Here is a 16,272-nt window from a genome sequence, read left to right on the forward strand (position 1 = left end):
GGTTCCAGCCTGACCAGCTCAAACTTCACACCTGTAGGATATTCTGACCACTCGAGGACCCTGTCACGCCATTTCACATCGAACAGCTGCAGTTGCCTTTGCTATACGAAGAACTTCTAATGCTTCGAAGCTGTCACAGCCCGGTTCCTCGTACTCGGTCTGCGTTGAGAAATGATTGCATATGTACCATGGCAGTCAGGCTTCAGACTGGGATGAGGCCATCGTACAGCATCAATTCTAGTCAGCTCGGACCTCAATTACGGCACCATGCCCAGCTGATCACAAAGCCCTACGCTTACCCGTAGAAGCCGACCCCGCATTCCAAAGGCTGGAAGCTCAGCTTCGAAGCTGCTAACCTAGGCTAAAGCCAGCTTCAACGGCTTGCGTATTTATACTGTACCTCGGACTTCAATTTCCTATATTCAAGCTTCACCATATTCTTTAGTCTCTCCAATATCGTCTTCAAGTCAATTCGAGCATCCAAGGGCGGCAATATCCTGCCCTCTCCCACTCGCTCTTCTCCTATTTCATCACCCGGAAGCTCTATCGTACAACATGTCCCTCTTCCAACCCTCCGCCTCAGCCCTCCACACCCTCAAATCCACCCCAAAGACCATCGTCATAACAGGCGGCTCCTCCGGCATCGGCCTCGCAACCGCAACGCTCCTCTCTTCCCTCAATCCCTCCCACAACCTCGCCCTCATCGACCTAAACGCCCCGCCACCCTCCTTCGCCCACTCCCCATCCCATCTCCTCGTCCACACCTGCAACATCACATCCTGGAAAGACCAACGCGCTGGCTTCGAAGCCGCCTACCAGAAGTTCGGGCGGATCGATTGCGTGTTTGTAAATGCAGGCATCGCAGAGTACAAAGATCAGTTCTTCGCCGACGACTTAGACGAGGAGGGGAGATTGAAAGAGCCGGACCGCCGCGTTCTAAACATTGACATGGACGCCGCCAGTGACACGACGAAACTCGCAATACACTATCTGCGCAAGCACCCCGAGGGCGGACAAATCGCCCTTACAGCCAGCTTAGCAGGCTATTTGGCCTCTGCTGGCGCACCCTTATACTCCGCCGCTAAGCACGGTAAGCATTTCTCCCACCCCACATCGAAGAAACCCAATACATGGAGCTGACAACAAACAGGTATCGTAGGCCTCATGCGCGCGCTCAAGCAAGAATGCGCCAAACTGCAAATCTCCATCTCCGTAGTCGCACCCGCTATCACAGTAACGCCTATTATATCCTCGGGCAACCGCGAGACGGGCATGTCGCCCGACGCGTGGGCGAAAGAGATGGCTGCCGTCGGCGTGCCGATCAACAAGGCCGAATCGATTGCCTTGGCCGTGTGCTGGTTATTCAATGAGGGATTGAAGGCGAACGGCGCAGGGATCTTCGTGCAGGCGGACAAATTTGTGGATTTGGAAAGGGGACTCGCGAGGACGCGAGAGCTGTGGATGAGTAAGGAGATGTTGCATGATTTTCGGGGTGGACGAAGAGCGCCACTTTTTAACAGGTTGGATGGCGAATTCCCTTCGAGGGCGAAGATCTAGGGGCGGAAGATATAGACTTATTCCTACAACGTTCTTTTGAGGACTGGGATAGCCTTTTTTTGAGAATGATGTGTGATCTCCTGGAGAAGCAAAGGTCTAGAGGCAGTTGCCTGGCCGCTCCTTTGCCATGTCATAAACCTCCCAAACGCCTACGCTGTGCATGAGAAAACCTCAACCCGAAGGACCCCACACCTCATTTCCTCGCCCTCTTCGAGCTCTTGTTACTCGCTTGGCTCAGCACACTCGCACTCCTCTTGTGGCCCGCACTCGCGCTCTGCCCCCTCGTACTCATAGCCTCACTCACCTGCCTCGTGCTCTCCTCCTCGCCTTCCGCATCCTCGTCGTCCTCCTCGCCCTCTGCATCAACGTCCACCTCCCCATCGGCATCCGCATCTGCATCAGCATCTCCCTCGGCATCCTCATCTTCGCCATCTTCATCCCGATCAGGCGACTCCTGCGAATCTGGGATCACTTGTTTCGCTCCGGGGGTGAGAGTGGTATTCGAATGTGCGGCGTCGTCGGCGTTGGTACCGTCCTGTTGCACTTCACTTGCTCGTCGCTCTTTCATAGCTTGCAGGACACGGCATTCGCCTTCTTCCTTCTCGCGGACTTTGCGTACGTCGAGGAGCTTGCCGACTTTGGTGACGAGCTGCTCGAAGACCTCACCGACCTTACTTGTTGGTATGCTGATGACTTCGCTGATACCTAATTCCGCTAGTGCAGCAGCAATCTTCTGCGTCTGGACGTTTGACTTCGCTTGCCGCATCTTAAGAAGCTTGTCGGATCCAAACGTAACTCCAGAAGTGAGCCGCTCGTGTGTCGACACGTTGAACCGGTACTCTTGTGGGGGTGACAGCTGCTTCACGGGTGTCTGAATGGGTGGTTGTGCCATGCTCTGTCTCCTGTTCGCCGAAATCTGTGCTTGCGCCGAGCTAGGAGTAGCGATAAGGTCGCTGGCGGAAATACTAAGCCTGCCGGGACCGGGACCTGCCCCGGATGCACGTTTCTTGCTCCTGTCTTGTTGGAATAGCTGCGAGAATAATGCCTGTAGAGCTTGAGAGGATGTGAAAGAGGCCAGGCCGGCTGAGAGCTGTGGATTTGGCACTGGAGCGTCCAGCCGTGCACGTAGTTCCTCGCGCTCGGCATCAAGACGGTTAGCGGCCATGTTGATGCGCTGGAGCTCGGCGAGAAGGAACTCTTCTTCTTTGACCTCGTCCATATTGCGGTTCATGAGTGCTGCTGCCAGCGTCTTCCGGTTTCGCTCGAGCACGGGATCGAACTTGGTTAGGGTCTCATACGTGCTGTATTGGTCTGCGTCCATCTGCATCTCCGGTATCCGCAGCTTCATGAGCTTGGCCGAGATATCATAGAAGCGCGCCTTTAGATCTTCTACACTCCGCTGCCTCGGCAGCGCAAATGGAAGAGCCGCCAGCGCTTGGCTTGTATCTCCGTTCGTCGTTTCTTGGGCGAGATGCGATTTAGTTGAAGGCTGGTAGTCGTAGCGATCCCATATCACAGCCCACCGATATGAATACGCTTGGACCAGTTCGAATAGATAGTCCGTCTCTTCCCTGCTCCAGTCATCGCTCCGCAGATGTGTGTCGTACTCCTCGTCCGTAAAGGTAGGAAGGTCCGCGGTGATGTTGTATTTCGCAAAGTCTCCGCAGGACTCAATGTATGGTTCCGTATTCTCACCGTCCTCCATTGCTGTGTCTTCGCCATCTTGTGCAGGAGGTGCGTTCGTGCGCTTGCGCCGCCAGTGCTTGAGAACGAGTCCGTCGGTGCGAGCTTGGTTCATGAACGGTTGCTGTATCCTGATTGCGGCAGAATTAATATCCGTCCTCTATAGTTAGGCTCACATTCACTATGTACCATTTCTTTGCCGGCCCAGTGCTCTGCCTCTTCGCTCGATACGTCTTCTTCTCTTCGTAGACCGCGACTGGGGGAGGCCGTTCGCCATACAGCGCCGCAACCTCGCGAGCAACGCCTTCTGCACACAAGTTATCAGCTTAATCGATCCATTCTCTCACTATGCTCGCTGGGGTATAGCCAAAACGTACGTATTCTCCTCACGGTCGCCGCGGGCTTCGGCTTTCTCTGGGTCGAGGTCTTCTGAGGGTCGCCGCCCACGGGCAGCCCGAGTATATCGCGCACGTCGCGGCCGGACGTCATCGTGGGGTATTGTCGAGTCGATTCGGCGACGAGCGAAAAATTATAGGGAGCGTGGGTTGATGAGATTGCAGGGGTGGTGGAGAAGTTCGAGATGTATATGGTGCGGAAGTGCGAGGAAGCTCGGACTTCGCACGTGATCGGCACTTTGCCCCCAGTGGCCAGCATTTACTGCAGCGAGCTTGGTTGAGCAGATTTGCGGAGCGAGAATGTCAACTGTAAGGCGATGAGTTGGGCAAGTGAGCTGATCGTACTCTCAGTAGAAGGCTACTTTGGTTAGCCTGGGGCATATGCTATACTCAAATACGTCGTTCAAGTAACTCGATCTAACACGGGAAACTCAGGTCGTTGCGTTACATTAAGTCAAGTCGTGAATTTTCATGTCTCTATTGGATTTGTCCAGTATCTAGCTCACAAGGAGAACCACGAACCCGTCCTTTCAACCAGAACCTCTTCGACATGTAGAGAGACGCCGCAAGAGACTCCTTCGCATGCTGTATATGTATTTTTTCCCCAGTAGCAGGATCGAGAAGAAAAGCTGAACTCGAACCCAAAAATCGCCGCGACGCCGGTACTCCAGCTTAAAAACCCCCACTCCAGTGCCAGCCGCTAGCAAACAACTCGCAACAGGAATGAGATATGGAAAGAAGAGAAGAAATCCTGGCTGGTGGGAGGTGGTCGTAGTCGTCCATTACCTAACCTACCTGGAAAAGGAGATTTTCGATCCCGTCTATCAATCATTACAAAATACCTATACAGGAAAAGAAGATGCGGCTGAGAGTGTATTGAACTGTGCTGAAGAACGGACTCCAGAATGCAACGGAAAGTATCGGACAGCTGACGTGGGATCAGGAGCTGCCCGCGCCACAACAAAGGATGTTCATGACCTTCTTGCCGAAGCTGGGTCTTTCAGGCTCCTGCCGCCTCTGCTGCTGGACGTTCGGACTCTGCACTGGCGTTGCGCGGTTCGAGGTCAGGTTCGGCTGGCTGTGCTGGAACTGTGCTTGCGTGGATCCCTCTGGCGGTGCTAGTTCGCCCATGCTCTTCCTCTTGACTGCATCCGGATGCCCGTATTTCCCTTGCTGCATGTCTCTTGGGCTTCTTCCGGGCGGGCCCCGTGTCGCTCCTGGCTTTGGGAGATCCGCGTTTAAACGGTGGTGGTCAATGGGGAGGTGTGTCTTCTGTTGTCTCTGGTGTGGTAGACCGTTGACATTAACCGCGGTCGACGAGTTGGGGTTGACGTTGCTGTGGTGCAGCTGCTGAACGGCGGATGGGTGAGCCTTCAACACTTCCCAGCCCTTTCCGTTGTTGAGCTTCATCCAGTCGTACTCTCCGTCTTCGACCTCTCCGGTGCTCTTGAGCGCTTGCGTGAATAGCTCGCGGAGATAGTCGTAGTCAGGCGTGTCCTCAAAGCCGAGATTCCTGACATAACTGAGGTACTTGTTGAACTCCTCTGCAGGGCGTAAGCGACTGTTTGAGAATGGGGGAATAATAGAACGCACCAGGGAATCCATCGCACAGATCCTTAATCGGAGTGGTCTGCTTCTTCTCCCCGATCTTCTCGTACTTCTGCTTATTAGTGGCGGCCTTGAGACCCTGCCACGGGAGCCCGCCTCGCAGGAAGTACATGAAGACATGGCCAAGAGCTTCCAAGTCATCTCGTCGTGACTGCTCGCGCCCCAGATGCGTGTTGATACTCATATATCTAGCGGTTCCGGACAGCGACTTGCGTTCCCTGTATGGGATGTGCTGCTTCGTCTTGGGATCACGGTACTGCTTCGCCATGCCAAAATCAACGACGTGAATCACATTGGCGCTCTTAGAGCCAGGGCGGCCAATCAGGAAGTTATCCGGCTTGATGTCTCGGTAGATCAGGTTCTTCTCGTGGATCGTCTGAACCCGTGAAAGCTGCGACAGGTTAATGAACAGCAGGAGGAGAGTGAATGCGGTCAAATACCATCTGCTTTGCAACCATCACCACAGTTTTGATGGAAAACTTCCGGTTGCAGTGGTCAAACAAGTCCTCCAAGCTGGGGCCTAGCAGGTCGATAACGAGGATGTTGTGGAGACCCTCCTGGCCAAAGTAATAAACATTAGGAATCCCGGCTGCAGTAAGGTCAGCAAGATGGTCGGATGCTTGTAGGACTTTCAAGACATGTGGGTTGGGGGTGGGTGTCGAGGATGGTAGACTGATGCAGGGTCTTCGTAATGCGGGACGTGACAGGTGCCACTGCCCTAAAGCGCGAGACGTACGAAAGGCTTCGCTACGGTCTCTTCTCTTGCGCCAATCACTCCGCAAACGAGAAGTACCAAGACATGGCTCATAGCGGCGGCGACGGCCTTCTGCTGGGGCAGAGCAACCCAGCGGGTCCCATGGGAAGACGAAAGGGAAGTGTACTCACGGCAGCCCACGAGGATCTTGTACGTGCGATATTCATCGCGCAATTGCGGAGCGTCGCTCTTGCGCGGCTCGAACTTGATGGCGACCTGCTGCTGGTTGAGCAGGTTTGTGCCCTCGAAGATGACGCCGAACGAGCCCTCGCCAATCTTCTTGCCGACGCGATAATGAACGCCGACGACGTTCGACGATGTGCTGCCGGTGGCCATGGTGGCGTGTCTTCAATGCTGCTGGGAGACGGCAGAGCTCGAGGGCAGGACTGGAGGAGTCGTGGAGGAGGCCGCAGCCGTCTCCGGAGGTCGCTTGGGGGCTATGCGGACAGGCCAGTCCGAAGCGAGGTGCGGTGTCCGCGTCCGAGGGCGAGCGAAGAATGGCGCTGCAGCGTGCAAGAAGCCGGGGGCAGGGGGCTGCGAGCGTTGAAGAATGGGCGGCGGGAGGTGAGAATGAGGGTGCGGGTGCGGTGGTGGAGATGGGTCGGTGTGCAGAGTTCCTCTGGGCAAGAAGGGGCGGCTGGGATGGGTCAAGGCGCTAGAGGGCGCACGTCCGGCCGACAGGCATTGGCATTCACTGCAGGGAGGCACTTGTACGGCGCGCCGTCTTATTAAAAGACGCGATGTCTGCACTGCACGTCTAGACCATATGGGCGAATGCGACTGTCGCGCGGCAGCGCTGCCCGTCGCCCGCAACGGCAAGAGGAGCGGGACCAGCTGCTGCGCTGTCGCCTTGACAGCCGTCGCACCCAGGGCTCCAGCAAACACGACGTCCGGAAAGGCAAAATGGGGAAGGTGCTCTTTTGGCTCCCTTCGCATGAACAGCACTACTCGTCGCTTCAGCCACCGATGAGTCGGCCGGGGGGAAGGGGGGCGGCTCCGCACGTGATTTGGATTTCACTCTCCGCACACTCTACGTGTCCGAAGGCGGACCGCCCGCCGCTCCGCCGTCTCTCCTTCCCAGCCGCCCATTATGCAAAACACACGGCATCACGCACTCACTAAAGGTTGGTGCAACGTTGCAACCCCAACGCTTTCTGTCGTGACCTGCGGAACCTCCCGTCAATGTCACCAATTTCAAGCTTCTTCGGATAATCAACGGTGCCGTTTTCTAGCCAGCGAATCTCATTACACCGCCTATCACCACCTCTCGCTTGCGCCACATCGAGGCCCAAGCTTTCCGCTTTCCGCCCGGAAAAAAGATGAATGATCATCGTGGTCGCGCCCGACACGCCGCCAATTCCGTCCTTACACATAGATAGGAGAATGAAGATCCCCAGGGGCTTGCCTACGATGGCCTGATTGAGTGCCGGATTCCCTATCGCTAGAAACGTTCAATGTACAAAAGAGCCCGAAAGAAGAGACGTTGACTGGTCTCTGTGTTGTTTTGTTAAAACGCCATGCCCAATGCTTGTTTCCGATGCCAGGCTTCCCTGCCCTATTAAAGCCCCCATCGCCGCTTCTGCCATCTCAGTGGCCGCATCGCCTTTCAATCACGAATCCTGCATTTCCACGTCCTGGTCTGCCTCGTCGTCGCCCTCGAATGTCTCCGACGCCGGTGGCTCTGCCTCTGCGGAAGGAGGCTCGTTTCCTGGCAGGCTGGCTGAATCATCCGACTCGACCACCACCATGACCGGCTGCGGCTGGCCTTCGTGTTTGGATGCCTCATAGGCCCGCTTGCCCGCCCTGCAAGCGGCCTGGAACCAATCATCAAGCCTATGCTTTTCGACGTATTCCTTGAGGATAGCCTCGTCAAGGGTGTTGTCGCGCATGATGGGCTTTCGAAGATCTTCAGAGGGAAAGCGGATACACAGCTCCCCGTCTGTGCATCCGGCCCCGTACATTTGCTCAAACTTCAGAGGCCACACCTTTCGGTGAGAGGGATCCTCATCTACGCAAACAGTCAGATAAAGGGCTTGACCACCAGTTCTCATACAAAGGACCAACTTACCGATCATCTTCATCAGAGCCTTGAAAGTCCAGCCCGCGTAGGTATGAGACAAGAAGTCATTCAGCGATTCGTCCGACATGTCCTTCGTGTCGTTGATCTCTGCCCAATTGTCTCTAATGCACAGACGCTTCCAGATGAGGCCCAGCAAACCCTGGCGAGACGTTCTATGAAAGTTGTCCCAGCAGAGGAACATAATCCTCAGAGCGAAAGCAAACTCGTTAGTCTGAACTATGTCCGTAGCATCAACCATCTCATCCTGTGTCATGAGAGTCAAGACGTCGATCAGAAGGGCTGGCTCCATAACCCGGTGGTGGATCAGGTCATCAAAACCCTGTTTGAGGAGTGACTGTAAGGCCGGGCGCTCAGCTAGGCGACCCTGTCCGAATTCAGCCATGAGCAATTGCACCGCAGACTCGTCGTCCAATGCGCCGGTAATCGTAGGACGCAAGCGCTCGTAGACACGCTCCTGGATTTTGGCATATTCCAGTTGCTGCGTGACATTCTTGAATGCAAATTCCCTGCTCTTCTCGTCTTTGGGCCGTTCCCTTGGCCGCTGGGCTTGTTGGGGCGCATCCGGTCTCGCTTCTTTCTTGCACAGGAGAGCTAATTTTGCAATGGACAGCTCGACTTTGTTACACCACGCGTTGGTCTCCTGCTTGCTGGCCGCCGTATACAGAGCGCCTGCGGCGGCGTCATAGTTCTTTTGTCCGCAGACTTCGTTGATCCAGCGAAGTCTGGCTCGGGACGGGTCAGCGCGGAGAAATTTTGTCAGTGCCTCCTGGTTTATGGTCTCCTTCAAAAAGAGATGTTGTGATTGGCCCTCGGTGATGTGCTTCATGTAGTACGCCTCCGCCCATTCCTCGCCGTATTTCTCGAAGTAGCGGCCTATGCGCTCGTTGATCCTGTTGAGCTTGACGGTGATCTCGGCCTGCTCCATCTTGCTTTGGCTGCTCGCTTTATTGGTTTGCAGATAGTGCGACTCTTCCCAAATTAGGTTGACAAGGGTAGGCATATCTCGATACTGCTCGGCAAGATTCATTCCATCGGTGGCTAAGCCGATGTCCATGAGCCCGTAGATGTGCCCCGGGCGAACCTTCTTGTTCCATTCATCGCGCATCGTCTTACCCATCTCCCTCCTCTTCTCGTCGGTTTGCTCGAGAGCCCATTGAAATCGCTCGATATGAGTCTGGCAGCCCATCCTAACAAGGCGAGGGTTGTCCTTGCCGATCTTCTGAGCGAGGTCCTCTTGAACGCCTTGCTCGAAGCTCTCCTCGGCTAGATGGCGACCTACGTCAACAAGACTACGAATTGAGGCGACGATGTTGTGCGACGAAGTCCAAAAGTGTGGTAGCATGTCATAGCCGTGCCCTGCTTTTAGGATGCCGTCTTGGAGCGAGTCCGCCTCAAGACCATAGCGATCGATGTTTGTTTGTCGGAAGCTGAAGGCCGTCTCGAGAGTGACGAGCATGACGTCGTTGGCTTCGCTCAGCCGCTGCATTATCGATGCTCGTTCCTTGGTTTCGGTGTTGATGTAGAATAGCCGCAGATAATTCCATCCCCAGGGTATCAAGACGTCGAGCGAATCAAGATCTTTCACGAAAAAGTGTCGCACGGGGTCCGTCTCGCCTTTTTCCGGGTCCGGCTTGGTCTTGTACTTTTCGCTCAGTGCTTTGACGATGTCTCCCATAAGGACCTTCTCGGGGTAAGCGTCGGGATGAGCCTTCTGGTCCTGGAGTTTGTCTTGATACCACTTCCACAGTTGCTGTGCTGCGGCGAGCTTTTCGGCATGCCACAGCAGTTGCCACCTCCCTGCAAACGACAACGATGGGTATTGTGATCGTAGGTGCGCATTCAAGGTCCGAAGAGCGAAAGCTCGCCTGCGAAGCTGCTCGTCCATGGATGTAGTGAAGTTCTCGAAATGCTCAAATGATGAGGACATGATGTGGGTGCTGATACTGATGGCTGCCTTTTCCACGTCTGCCTGCCCGAAAGAGTACCTGGACTTGGTGGAGAAATCCAAGACGTTGCCAGGTATAGTGCTGAAGAAAGTAGCTTGCAGCAGCTTGCTGAAAGCTGTGACCTTGCGTCGCGTGCCTTCTTCCTCAGTACTCGGAGGCGGCGCAGCAGTGATTTGGAGAACGCCGTAGTCCTGCACGAATAGAAACGCGCTCGACACTTGGTCCTTCCGGTTGGTTTGATCCAGGACCTGTCCGACAACTCGCACAAGAGCGTCTTCTCTGAAGTAAATGGCATCCTGGAATGGCAGTATTGACCTTCCCGAGTCAGAGAAGAGCTGTGCTTCCGGGCTTTCCTCTGGCTCGGCGAGAGAGGCGACAACAATTACACCAGGCAGCAGCACAAATGCCGTATGTCCAGGTCTCGGGAGCAGGAAAGTACCGGTAGGCTCTTTCGGGAGTTCCGTTTGGTGAAAATTCCGGAGCGGGATGGCCCTAGAAACCGTAGAGGTGCTATCCGTCAAATCCAGTTCCAGAAGGAAATGATCCAGCATGTTTCGCCCTGTAAGTGCCACGAGAACCAGAAGGCTAGCACCTCGATGTTCATGTTGCCGGTCCATGATCGCAAAATCTAGTATATGGGCATCGTGCTGTGAACGGGTCTCCGGTGCCGTTCCCTGCTGAACAGCAGAGAGTATGTCCGTATGCGCGTTGATCTCGCGCTTGTATATCTGCTGTCCTGACCAGCTGATGTCCCACATCTGAAACTGTCCGTCCTTCGTTGCCGTGATGAGCTCCATCTGACCTTTGGACTCTGAGGGACGGGCTTTGACAGAAGCGACCGTCTTGCGAATAGCGCCGCCGAGAAGTCCTTTGAAGCTGAAGAAGCTCCCACCGGAGGTATTCGGTGCGCTGAGGATGTTTGTAGTAATGCTTGGTCGACCTTGCGAGTCCCTCAGTGTCAGCTGTGCCAACCTGCCGCTACTGAAGATGAGGATGTAGCCAGCGTGGTCAATATCGACGAGGCCGGTTATATGCTCTCCCGAATACAGCTTGACTGAACCTTCGACACCCTGGTTGCGCTGCGGGAAGTGACTCCGGGCTTCCGCGCTGTCCACATTTTCCCAAAATACTATCTTCCCGGTGGAGGGTGCAACCGCGACGACTCCAAAGTCGTTTGTCGGACCATTGCGTACGACCGCACCAAGAGGCAGCGGATCGGCGCCCTTCAACGCGGGAGGAAGGGGTAGCGTGAGGACTCTATTCGAACCGGCAACGGCGTGGTAATCCCACATGAGGGCGTGGTCGGACGTCAAGGCGAGCGCAAGACCGGCGGAAGAAAGAGCAGATGCTTGACATGGTGCTTCACACTACGTTAGCAAAGATGTGAATCGAACAGAACCGAAAGATTGCGACGTACTCGATCCGTTGCAGAGGACCTCCGGGAAGCCGGGGAGCTTCTTCACGGTATAATTCTCATTCCTGGTCTACAAAAGCATCCTCGTCAGCACATGATCGTGTATGCCATCCTCGGATTACACCTACCAGATACAAAGACCCGTCCTCTTTCAGCGTGCGCTTCGCCGGGGTCTTCTTCTCGCGAACAGGAATGTCCACCAAGACCAGCGAGCTGTCCACGCTGCCAGAGTCGACATTGCCGTTCATTATCATGCTGCCATTGCCTTTGCTCTGCGAATCTGACGGCGAATGGTATGTGTCGTCGGACAACTTGCTTCGCTTTCGTCGAGGCTGTTGCTGCTGGGGTCCCTCCGAGTTGCGTTGGCGTCGACGGGGATTTCGCAGGGAGCTACGCGCGCTCTGGATCGAAGCTTCCGGCGAAAACATGGCGAGTAGGTGAGGATTTGAGATGCGCGATGGAGCGCGCCGCGACTGGTGTTTGGCTCCTCGCTGGTGTCGAGTAGTTGGCGGAGCTGGAGTGCGTGCTGTATGTTTTTGGTTGTCGGTCGCTACCAAAGCCAAAGCTTGGGCAGGGATCGCGGTCTTGGCACGGAGTTAAAGGGAAGGCGCCAGGCACGCTTTCACTTCACTGTGACATCCAGGATTCCGAAGCGCTTCACCGGGGCGTGCAACGGCTGCTTCAGGTCTTGGGTCTTGGGTCTTGGTAGCTCTGTCAGCCGATAGGGCCTTCACCCCGTGTCCCACTCCCAGCGCACATACGAGCCCGCAATTCTTGCGCCGGTAGGACTGCAGTGACAGAGTGCGTAGGTCACCATGCGTGTGCTCGCATGTCTCACTTTTCTTCAACCGTGAAGACTGCAAAAACCCGGTCCTGGAGGCCTTCAGCAGATAGAGACGGTGTTGGCATGCTATTCGCGGTTCACGCTCTATGAGTTCACACGTTTTCCTCTGACTGGTCTGCTGCCAGCAGTACTTGCAATGACCCCATGGCATCATGACAGAAACCACTTCAAAGCACCCATGCATGATTGGATAAACATTATCCATTTCTTTGTTTTTGTTGCGGTCGATCATTCGGCATGATACTCATAAGACAGCGTCCAAAGCAAGATTCCCAGCGAAAGAAAGACAGATGAAGAAGACGCCGACCCCGATCCGGTCCCATGGCTGCTGTTCCACCAGCGGCCATAGTCATAGAAAAGTAGATTCCCAAGGAACACATAGTACATGATGTTGTAACTGTTCGCCCGGAAATCAAAGCAGTCCTCCATCTGATCAATCATATGCGGCAAGAGATGATCACCAAGTGACAATGAGCGAGCTTTCCAGCCCACGCACAGCTGGAGACATCTGTGCCATCAATGATGTGTGCCACCTGCACCCCAACCCCCAGGCTTCCCCTTTCGGGGCGGGGCCTGGGGATTTACACCTTCTTGCTGGCGTCCTCTTCCTCGACGCTCTTGGAGCTAGAGGCGGTGCTCTCCTTGTCGAGCTCAGCGCCCATAGCCCCGTGTACTTCCTCTTCGAAGACGGGCTCGGTTTCGATGGTCTCGAACTTGGTCTTGAAGTCCTTGGCAGCGTGTGTGCTCGAATTGCTTCGGCGACGCGGATTGTTCATGTTGTAACCGTAATCTTCGACCTCGTCACCCTCGCGGCCCCTATTAACATTCAACGCAGTTAGTGACGTGAGTCTATATCAGAAGCAGTAAGTTGACGTAAAGCGGGGTGCTCCGAACAACGTTCCGGTCCAGAATCCGAGGAGGCGGTAGTGATTGATGGAGGGAAAGAGAAGGGTCGACAGAACTCACCAATTGCCCTTGCCCGCGCCGCTCTTCTTGGTTTTGTTGGGGTCCATATCGACGTGGCCAGACTTGGCGAAGTAGCGGGGAAGATGCTCGTCAGGGTGAGCGGTCCCGTCGGCGAGACCAGCGTGGTCGCGGTCAGTGTACTTGTGGGAGCGAGTCACTGCTCGGCGGTCAGTACGTGAAGCTCGAGAATGAGGTGCACGCCAGGTATGACTCCTCGAGACATTGAGCTTCGGGTGTCATACTGAGGCACTACGGATGCGTGGTGAATGCCAGGTAGACCAGGGACGAGCACCATATCGGCAGGAGGACAAAGCGAGACTTACTGATTTGATTGCGTTGATTGATGTGAGTTGTTGGGAGATGGGAGGTCGATGAGGGGATGTCGAGAGTAGAAGTAGGGTTCGTTGCAGGGAGAGCTCTGGCAGCAGGTCAGTACATGAGGTCTCGTGACGGAAGCTTTGGCCAATCCATGGCGTCGTTGCCGAGTCGAGCCACTCCTCAGGAGATCGCGGGGGTGTGACGGCCGTACCTTGCAGAATGCTCCAATTCGAGGTATTGCAGGAATTGTTTGCTGTAGCCAGCTATCCGGTTGAAGTATCTTGATGGTGGGCAGGCGGAGGTCGGGCAAAGCGGATGGCACACGAGTGAGTTTCAGAGCGGGGTCGCGATCTGATGAGCTGAGGCCGGTCCCCCTTATGTCCCAATTGGATCTGTATAGGCTATCTGGAAGCTTCGCACAGGGCGCCCTGGCCACCTAGGCACTCCAAACATGGTTCCGGTTGCCGCGATGACTATTGAGGCTGTTGCGAACGCGATCGCCGGCCCCTGAAGCTTCTACAGGACACGCTACGTCATTGGGCGACGTGAGCGTCGTGTGAGCAATGTACCGCAGCCCTCCAGGACTCTATATACATGAATTGGTAGCGGCCCAACCCTCCCAGCCTTTGCTATGCCTTCCGACGGTCCGCAGTGAAGCTGACGACGAGCTGCACGGCTGGTATTCGGGGCTTGTTGCGGCGTTTTACCCCAGACTCTCGTCAACGCTAACGTGTGCGAGGTGGGTCCGGCCAAAACGGAAAGAAGCGTCGGTCGCAGCGGCCAAGCCCATCCCACTCAGCCGCCATCCGAAGTCGCCCCGCGTGATTACGCAGCAAACCAATCAGCCCACCACAACCGCCAGTGACCGTCTTTCTCCGAGGGCTGCTTAGAAAAGTTCTCGACGCGATCCGCTCCTTAGCCCACCCATAAACACACTCTTCCCTCTCCTGAAGTGCTTCACCACGCCTCCCACAGCCAGGGATTTGCCCCTCTGCTTCCAAAGCCGCAGCTCTCCCACCATGGCCCCGCGCACGCTTCTTCTCGCTCCCCCGTCCATATCCGCGCATCCTGAGGTGCTGGACAAAGTCTACGAGATCCACGACCGCTCCTCGGCCGACCTCCAGATGCTGGACCGCATTGCGGCCGGTCTGGTTCAATTGCCACTCTCCACATACGATGTCGTGCTTCTCCTCACCGACGCCGACGGCACAACGCGTGAAAGTCACAAATTGCTAGGGCGAGAGGTAATGACCAAAGTCGTTAGGGCACTGAAGGCTGGCGGGCTGCTCAAGAGTCAGGATGGTGTCTTTGGTTCAGCGCAAGGCACAGAAAAGACAGAGGCTATTCTCGCGGGGCTCGTCGAGGGCGGTGACGGCATGATGAAGCCAGCGGAAGTGGGAAGCGTGTCCATACCGCTAAAGCTTGGAAAGAAGAAGACGAACGGCGTTACAAATGGAGTCAACGGCACAGCAAACGGCAGCGACACCGTTCCCCTCCGTGTCAACGGCAAGCGCAAAGAACCAGAGCCCGCAAAGCCCGTCGGCGTCGGTTTCGTAGACTTCAGCGACGACCTCGACGACCCTATCATTACCGGCGAGGATGACGAGCTCATCGATGAAGACGATTTGATCACAGAAGAGGATATGGCGCGCCCAATCATCCAGCGTAAGTCGGCCCGCTGCACATACTTTCCTATTCAAGCTAATATTTCCAGCGCCCGAATGCCGCCCTAAAGCCGGAAAGCGACGCCGCGCCTGCAAAGACTGCACTTGCGGTCTCAAAGAGAAAATCGAAGCCGAAGACGCTGCGAAGCGCGCCAGCGCCGACAAAGCCTTGAATACAATGAAGCTCGGGGCAGATGACTTGACCGAAGTTGACTTCACAGTGCAAGGCAAGGTTGGCAGTTGTGGGAACTGCGCCTTGGGCGATGCGTTCAGGTGCGATGGGTGTCCCTATATTGGCCTACCGGCATTCAAACCCGGCGAGGAAGTGCGGTTGCTGAACAACGATATCCAGTTGTAGACATGACGTTAGAATGATGAGGGCTTATAGGTGTAGACTCTCGGTGATCCTGCCCACCCGGTGGTAGGCTATTGAGAACGGGCGAATGGGATCATCAGGAAGCTTTGCATATCGGTCGGCGCATTAGAAGGGGTGCACATATCAACCTCGATTGAGACTCGGTAATGCAAAGCTAAATAAAGAAGGCTCTTTGCTCCGCGCGAAATGCGAATGTAGTAACTAATCAACATAAAAGTGGCATCAGGATATCAAACGCCTTAGTGTTCATTCTAAAGAAAAGCCTTCGTCTCCCTCCCGCCCCAAATGCTCGCCCCTGACCTCCCTAACACACCTCTCAGGCTGCCCCACGTCTTCCTGCTCCTACCACTCCCCTGTCCACCAGCCCCCTCATCCACCTCCACACTCACTGGCCGTCTACCCTTGCCCTCCACGACTCTCAGCCTCTCAGGACTCCCTCCATTCCCATCATCCAGCACACTCAGCGGCGTGCGCTCCCTTCCTCTCCGTCCACTCTCAGGTCCTGGTGTCTCTTCCGCCCTTCCCAGACTTCCGCCTAGCAGTGTCAACCCCAGCCCTACGTTCTGTGTGTTCATAGGTGTAGAGGGCGATGGGATCGCGGTATCACGCTTAGTGTGGTAGAAAGGAGAAGTGTGTAGTTGTGCGAGTTTGGAGCGCCGGGCTGTGG

The 16,272-nt window shown here is 55.5% G+C and overlaps 7 protein-coding genes across 7 annotated transcripts; 2 read left to right on the forward strand and 5 right to left on the reverse strand.

Moving 5' to 3' along the window:
* Nucleotides 1-555: 555 nt before the first annotated feature.
* On the forward strand, nt 556-1,557 carry BU26DRAFT_414814 (NAD(P)-binding protein; the record flags this gene model as incomplete). Its single annotated transcript, XM_033823089.1, has 2 exons — nt 556-1,090; nt 1,151-1,557. 2 exons carry the CDS (start codon nt 556-558, stop codon nt 1,555-1,557), a joined length of 942 nt encoding a protein of 313 aa, XP_033691398.1.
* BU26DRAFT_472626 (uncharacterized protein) lies at nt 1,272-3,799 on the reverse strand. Its single transcript, XM_033825438.1, has 3 exons — nt 3,618-3,799; nt 3,430-3,547; nt 1,272-3,371 (listed from the first exon to the last, which is right to left on the reverse strand). The coding sequence occupies exons 1-3, from the start codon at nt 3,727-3,729 to the stop codon at nt 1,751-1,753; spliced, it is 1,851 nt and encodes a 616-aa protein (XP_033691399.1). The 5' UTR covers nt 3,730-3,799; the 3' UTR covers nt 1,272-1,750.
* Nucleotides 3,800-4,125: 326 nt separating this feature from the next.
* Nucleotides 4,126-6,674, reverse strand: BU26DRAFT_513229 (kinase-like protein). Its single transcript, XM_033827573.1, has 4 exons — nt 6,129-6,674; nt 5,684-5,832; nt 5,229-5,634; nt 4,126-5,179 (listed from the first exon to the last, which is right to left on the reverse strand). The coding sequence occupies exons 1-4, from the start codon at nt 6,331-6,333 to the stop codon at nt 4,575-4,577; spliced, it is 1,365 nt and encodes a 454-aa protein (XP_033691400.1). The 5' UTR covers nt 6,334-6,674; the 3' UTR covers nt 4,126-4,574.
* On the reverse strand, nt 6,255-6,978 carry BU26DRAFT_21027 (uncharacterized protein). The gene has a single exon (XM_033820635.1). It carries the CDS (start codon nt 6,931-6,933, stop codon nt 6,346-6,348), a length of 588 nt encoding a protein of 195 aa, XP_033691401.1. The 5' UTR covers nt 6,934-6,978; the 3' UTR covers nt 6,255-6,345.
* Nucleotides 6,979-7,231: 253 nt separating this feature from the next.
* BU26DRAFT_472631 (uncharacterized protein) lies at nt 7,232-11,961 on the reverse strand. Its single transcript, XM_033825439.1, has 4 exons — nt 11,566-11,961; nt 11,441-11,507; nt 8,066-11,383; nt 7,232-8,005 (listed from the first exon to the last, which is right to left on the reverse strand). The coding sequence occupies exons 1-4, from the start codon at nt 11,863-11,865 to the stop codon at nt 7,608-7,610; spliced, it is 4,083 nt and encodes a 1,360-aa protein (XP_033691402.1). The 5' UTR covers nt 11,866-11,961; the 3' UTR covers nt 7,232-7,607.
* Nucleotides 11,962-12,507: 546 nt separating this feature from the next.
* On the reverse strand, nt 12,508-14,058 carry BU26DRAFT_513232 (uncharacterized protein). The gene is made up of 4 exons (XM_033827574.1): nt 13,777-14,058; nt 13,571-13,665; nt 13,248-13,404; nt 12,508-13,097 (listed from the first exon to the last, which is right to left on the reverse strand). Coding segments are annotated over exons 2-4 (393 nt in total). The 5' UTR covers nt 13,572-13,665; nt 13,777-14,058; the 3' UTR covers nt 12,508-12,862.
* Nucleotides 14,059-14,197: 139 nt separating this feature from the next.
* BU26DRAFT_513233 (Fe-S cluster assembly protein DRE2) lies at nt 14,198-15,847 on the forward strand. The gene is made up of 2 exons (XM_033827575.1): nt 14,198-15,230; nt 15,280-15,847. The coding sequence occupies exons 1-2, from the start codon at nt 14,585-14,587 to the stop codon at nt 15,585-15,587; spliced, it is 954 nt and encodes a 317-aa protein (XP_033691404.1). The 5' UTR covers nt 14,198-14,584; the 3' UTR covers nt 15,588-15,847.
* Nucleotides 15,848-16,272: the final 425 nt, after the last annotated feature.

This window comes from Trematosphaeria pertusa (genome assembly GCF_010094035.1).
Source record: "Trematosphaeria pertusa strain CBS 122368 unplaced genomic scaffold BU26scaffold_1, whole genome shotgun sequence".
NCBI lineage: Eukaryota > Fungi > Ascomycota > Dothideomycetes > Pleosporales > Trematosphaeriaceae > Trematosphaeria > Trematosphaeria pertusa.

Excerpts from the sequence above, each read along its gene's own strand:
- BU26DRAFT_472626 (XM_033825438.1), bottom strand. The coding sequence starts at position 3,729 with ATGACGTCCGGCCGCGACGTGCGCGATATACTCGGGCTGCCCGTGGGC. Across the intron at positions 3,548-3,617 it reads GGCGACCGTGAGGAGAATAC|AAGGCGTTGCTCGCGAGGTT; the intron begins GTACGTTTTGGC and ends ACTTGTGTGCAG. Across the intron at positions 3,372-3,429 it reads ACTGGGCCGGCAAAGAAATG|GATACAGCAACCGTTCATGA; the intron begins GTACATAGTGAA and ends TGCCGCAATCAG.
- BU26DRAFT_513229 (XM_033827573.1), bottom strand. The coding sequence starts at position 6,333 with ATGGCCACCGGCAGCACATCGTCGAACGTCGTCGGCGTTCATTATCGC. Across the intron at positions 5,833-6,128 it reads CAAGATCCTCGTGGGCTGCC|CCGGGATTCCTAATGTTTAT; the intron begins GTGAGTACACTT and ends ACCTTACTGCAG. Across the intron at positions 5,635-5,683 it reads TGATGGTTGCAAAGCAGATG|CTTTCACGGGTTCAGACGAT; the intron begins GTATTTGACCGC and ends AACCTGTCGCAG.
- BU26DRAFT_21027 (XM_033820635.1), bottom strand. The coding sequence starts at position 6,933 with ATGCGAAGGGAGCCAAAAGAGCACCTTCCCCATTTTGCCTTTCCGGAC.
- BU26DRAFT_472631 (XM_033825439.1), bottom strand. The coding sequence starts at position 11,865 with ATGTTTTCGCCGGAAGCTTCGATCCAGAGCGCGCGTAGCTCCCTGCGA. Across the intron at positions 11,384-11,440 it reads GGTCCTCTGCAACGGATCGA|CACCATGTCAAGCATCTGCT; the intron begins GTACGTCGCAAT and ends CGTAGTGTGAAG. Across the intron at positions 8,006-8,065 it reads GGCTCTGATGAAGATGATCG|ATGAGGATCCCTCTCACCGA; the intron begins GTAAGTTGGTCC and ends CTGTTTGCGTAG.
- BU26DRAFT_513232 (XM_033827574.1), bottom strand. Across the intron at positions 13,098-13,247 it reads GGCGCGGGCAAGGGCAATTG|GGGCCGCGAGGGTGACGAGG; the intron begins GTGAGTTCTGTC and ends GAATGTTAATAG.
- BU26DRAFT_513233 (XM_033827575.1), top strand. The coding sequence starts at position 14,585 with ATGGCCCCGCGCACGCTTCTTCTCGCTCCCCCGTCCATATCCGCGCAT. Across the intron at positions 15,231-15,279 it reads GGCGCGCCCAATCATCCAGC|CGCCCGAATGCCGCCCTAAA; the intron begins GTAAGTCGGCCC and ends TAATATTTCCAG.